The sequence below is a fragment of the Rhinolophus hipposideros genome (assembly GCF_964194185.1).
Source record: "Rhinolophus hipposideros genome assembly, chromosome: 1".
In the NCBI taxonomy this organism is placed as follows: Eukaryota; Metazoa; Chordata; class Mammalia; order Chiroptera; family Rhinolophidae; genus Rhinolophus; species Rhinolophus hipposideros.
The window spans coordinates 110833807-110838862 of NC_138047.1; the positions used below are offsets into that span (position 1 = coordinate 110833807).

Genomic DNA, 5056 nt, shown 5'->3' on the forward strand with positions numbered 1-5056 from the left:
GGCGTGTGGGTGTGGGCGTGGGTGAGGCTTAGGTGGGCGTGGGTGAGGCTTAGGTGGGCGTGTGGGTGTGGGCGTGGGTGAGGCTTAGGTGGGCGTGGGTGAGGCTTAGGTGGGCGTGTGGGTGTGGGCGTGGGTGAAGCTTAGGTGGGCGTGTGGGCGTGGGCATGGGTGAGGCTTAGGTGGGCGTGGGTGAGGCTTAGGTGGGCGTGTGGGTGTGGGTGTGGGCGTGGGGGGGCTTAGGTGGGCGTGTGGGCGTGGGCATGGGTGAGGCTTAGGTGGGCGTGGGTGAGGCTTAGGTGGGCGTGTGGGTGTGGGCGTGGGTGGGGCTTAGGTGGGCGTGTGGGCGTGGGTGAGGCTTAGGTGGGCGTGTGGGCGTGGGCGAGGCTTAGGTGGGCGTGTGGGCGGCTTAGGTGGGCGTGTGGGCGTGGGCGTGGCTTAGGTGGAGTGGGGAAATTGAAATGCTGTCCCTCTGGCAAACTCCTCCCCACACCTCCTCCCCAGCCGACCGGGATGACAGTCCCGCATCGCCAGCCGTGTGAGGACCGAGGGGCTCCGTGTGCCGGACCCGCATAGAATACAGCTCTTCCAGTCGGCGGCAGGAAGGAGAGCCGCCGTCCTGGGGATGCAGCGGAAGGTCGCCCTGGAGGCCGTGAGGTGCCTAATGTTCGGCTACTTGCTGGCTCGCGCGGCAAAGAGAGGTGGTCACACGTGGGACAAATTTGGAAGGCGCAGCGCTAGGACCCACCGGCTGTGGGATGTGGGGGTGGGAGGGAAAGAGCAGAGTCAAAGGTGATCCTAGGCTTTCGGCTGGAGGGTGTGTGTGTTGGGGGGGAACACGGCGTTTTCTGAAAGTGGGGCTGTCATAAAAGCACAAGAGTGGTCGGGGACAAGCTGCCTTTGAGAAGCCAAGTGGACATTTCTAGTAGCAGAGAGCGGATGGCCTGGCCTGGGTGTGAGAGGAGGGGCGTCGCACTGTAAGTGTTTATGTTTTCAACTGTACATATCCACCGAGGTCCTACAGCCTCACGTCTGCCCCTGCACCGTCTTCTCAGACAGCAGAGTCCCACCTGGAGTCAGCCAGTGTCCCAGTCCCTTAGGTTGGTGACAGAAGAGTATTTGAAGTGATAAAATTTGGTAATTTTCTAACAGCGATAGAAGACATCAGCTGCTGAATCAGGACGTGCTGTGTAGGTAGGAGAACCACCGAGAAAGTGGCTGCCTCGGTGGTGAAGGAGTGCTGAGGCCACAGGCAGGGGGCTTCAGGCAGCCCCCGGAAGACCTGCTGCCTCTGCCATGCAGAGCAGTGAGCGGCTGAGACCACAGACAACGAAGTCCTGAAAGGAAATGGCTGCAAATGTAGAATTCTAAATCCAGCAAAAAGTATGCTTCAAAAATGAAAGCTAAGTAGACGTGTCAGAGAAACAAACCCTAGAACACTTGTCGTGAAGGTACGTACCCCTGAACAGAAGGGAAGGGGGTGAAAGAGAGAGGGTGTGTCACAGAAAAGCCTAGTGAAGAGTGACTTGTAAAACAAAAATAATGATGTCTTGTGGGGCTTACTATATGTCCAGAGAATTGGAATGTGTGACAGTAGCGTAGAAGTTTGGAGGGGGGTGTGCATCGTGTGTGACTGGCTGGTCCCCAGCTGTGTCCACTGTCCTAACCCCCAGGGCCTGTGCAGATGACCTTACTTGGTAAGGGGACTTTGCAGGTGTTATTAAGGTAAGGATCTTGAGATGGAGGGATTATCGTGGATGATCCAAGTGAGCCCCAGATGTCATCATGGCATCCTTGTAAGGGGGACTAGATGTAGAAGCAGCCATGGGATGACCACAGAAGACAGCTCGGTGGGCGGGGCGGTGGACAGAGCAGAGGCGTCGCCCAGCAGACGGCCCGCGCCGGCTCAGCCTTCCAGGTCCACTGGTGGGATCGGTCACTGAGCGTGCGAGGAAGCCGGTGTTTTTCGGAGTAGCTCCTTTGCAGGCTCGGTCCGGTTGTTGGCATGGCCCGTGGAAATCAACGAGAACTTGCCTGCCAGAAAAATAGGAAGAAATCCCAGAAAATTAGCAAAGGAAAAAGAAAAGATGATAGCTTGACTACCTTTCAGAGAAAGCAGAAGGACTCTGAGATCATGCAACAAAAGCAGAAAGCAGCTAATGAGAAGAAATCTATGCAGACAAGACAAAAATGATGACTATTTGGAACACTTGGGATGCTACTGCCAACTAGGTGTATCATAAGCTCTATGATCAAGATTGTGTAGAGTGAACAGTCATTACGTATGTTATAACATATCCTTATAAAACTGTTTTAAACTTTACCTTCAGCCTGACTTAGTGTGATGTCTCAGAACAATACTTCAAAGAATAAAATACACCATGCATGTGGAAAAAAAAAAAAAAGAAGACAGAAGACCGCTGTGAAATTTGTGTTTGTGCTCGGGGTTGGTCTTAATCCATATGCTGAGACAGCAGACACAGAGATGTTTGTCGTGAAGGGAGACTTTGTAGTCACAGGTCCCTGGAAACAGGAGGCTGGGCCACACGGAGAGGCAGGAGAGGGCTTATTTTCTGTAGGCTCAGTTCTTAGGGCCTTGGACCTGCAGAGACTGCCCTCCCGGGGCTCGCCCGTCCCTACAGATGGACAAGACTCCCCTGTGAGCACCTTCGATTCCAAACTAACCCGGCCAAATCCCATGCTCCACCTGCTCCTCACCTCATCCTCAGACACGGAGCCAACATCCCCTTGCCCCAAATCACCCCAGGGCCAGGCAGTGGCTGACTAGGGACTGCCCTATCGCCCAGGCCACTGAATCATCCGTTCAAGTCTAACCTTCTGCGTACCTATGCCGCCTCACTTACTCCTTCCTGCAAAAACCCCAACCCAGGCTCTGGAACACGTTCTCTTCACTCCTGCTTCTGCTCCTGCCCCAAACTGGGGTGTCCTTGTGTGACCCTGCGTGGCATGGTGTCCCCCTCCTCTTGGGAACTGTGAGCAGTAGCTTCTTCCTTCAAAGGCATTGTCTCCGTTTCTGTCACCTTACCACCTGATAAATACAATCCCGGGTACACATTTTAGAACATGCAATGCTGCTGCCTTGACGATGGAGGAAGGGCCACACATGAGGGAATGCAGGGGACATGGCTCTAGAAGCTGGACAGGGCCAGCAGTTGGCCTCGGGCGGGCATGGTCCTGCCTGCACCTTGCACACACACAGAGAGCATGTGCTATCGTAGATCAGGCCTGCAGAGCCAGAGCGGTGCAGACAGCATGGCACTGGGCCCCTCGGGGACACAGCAGGTCCACACAGTCGCCTGGGTTCACAGAAGGCCTCAGTCGTATGGTCTTACGGTTTTGTAAATTGGCTAAACTAAGACACTGTGACCACAGCGGTTCCCACACTATCTCAGAGTCCCTCTGTCACACTTCCCCTCTTGGTGGGGTGATACTGGAGAGGTGGGACACTTTCGGGATCTGGCCAAGGGGAAGTCAAACTGTGGAAACATCAGCTGGGGTTTAGCAGTGTTGATGTCATTCCCAGTCATTTCTGTGCGCGGCAAACTCAGAGTCAGACATCCTGGTACAGAAAACAGCTTCCAGGAACACCCATGGCAGTTAACCAAGAGGAGTGAATTACACAATCTTTTGGAAAGGGATTAAACATCCTGCTGATTTGACAGGAAATGCTGACATCGACAAGATAACCTAGAACCTCACAGCGGCATGACAAGGCCGTAATGTAAAAGGGTTCATCGGATCAGTAGGGGCTCCTTAGATTAGCCACAGCATAGGAAAGGGCACCAGACACTTGCCAGCTGACAAATGAACACACTTGTCAAAGTCCTCTCCAAACTGGACAGCAGTCTTAACAATGCATGTCTGTTGGAAGCTATTCTAAGAAGCTCGTGGGAGCATTTGATGGAAGTATTGTTTGCCTGTAGTTAATAAGCGGGATGAGGAAGCAGTTAGAGTGGCGCAGAAATGCTCAGACCTGGACTTTCCTTCTTAAGATGTTCCTGCACTCCACTTTTTCACAAACGGGGAAAGGTATGTCCTCAAGTCCTGTTTCCTTAGAAGTCAGCGGCACTGGGAGTCCATAGAAAACGCTGCTCACCAGCAGCATCGCTGGGTCATAACCCTCGGAGCAAGCGGCAGGTCAGTCCTGGGGCCTGGCTCAGGACTGACCTGTGACCTGGCTGAAGGCAGGTTCCGGGGCTAGGTGGTGCTGAGGACACAAGCAGAGAGGAGTGAACCCGGGGAGCTCCCAGTCGTTTGGATTGAGGTTCTGAGCAGGGGGTGGAGGTTGGCAGTGAGTTGAAAGTTCCAGGCCCAGGGACTCAGCCCCAACACATAGACCTCTCCTGCGGTCTGAGGAGTCCCATGGGAAGGGTTCCTTTCCCCGATCCCCCTGCCCCAGGGTCTTCGCTCTGTTTTCTCTGCTGCGGTCGGCCAGCTCCTCCTGGTCATTTCCCCTGGCTCTGTTTCTCTGCGGATGCTCCTTTAACAGTTTCTAAACAGGTGATGAGCCCTCCTGGGATTGGGGGCGGAGTCTCCGTCCACCTTCTCAGGACCTGCTCCTCTTCTCTTCAGACTCGGTCCCTGGCACCACCGTCCCTCTCTCCAGAGTCCACTCCTGGAATCCCCCTCTGCTCAAAAGGCTGCCTCTCCGTCGGTCTCTCCCTCCGGGCGGACGACCCTACCAGCAGGCCGAGCACACTTCCAGGCACTTCCTCCTAGCATTTGTGGTCATTACGCCCTCTCCCGGGATATTGTCGGGATATTGTCGTCCCCAGGCTGCATCCCCCGCCCCGTTTCTGTCTCCCTCTGGGACCCTGACGCCCCACCCTTCCCCGCACCCATGGGAGCCAGTTCCATCGAGGCCCTGCAGCCTCTGCTCGCCCTGCCAGGGTGGGAGCCTGACTGGACTGCAACCCACAACTACAAGGCGGGGACCAGAAGGGTTCCCAGCAAACCCCTTTGCCCACGACGTCCAACTCGGCCACGCGCACTGCAGCCCACGGTCACTGCTGGCGGGCGATGCGGCAGGGTGACGCGC

At 55.5% G+C, this 5056-nt stretch overlaps 1 protein-coding gene across 1 annotated transcript; it reads left to right on the forward strand.

The window, feature by feature from the left end:
- The first annotated feature begins 399 nt into the window (after positions 1-399).
- On the forward strand, positions 400-2206 carry LOC308496348 (small EDRK-rich factor 1-like). Its single transcript, XM_081045480.1, has one exon. It carries the CDS (start codon positions 2003-2005, stop codon positions 2189-2191), a length of 189 nt encoding a protein of 62 aa, XP_080901606.1. The 5' UTR covers positions 400-2002; the 3' UTR covers positions 2192-2206.
- The last annotated feature ends 2850 nt before the right edge of the window (positions 2207-5056 follow it).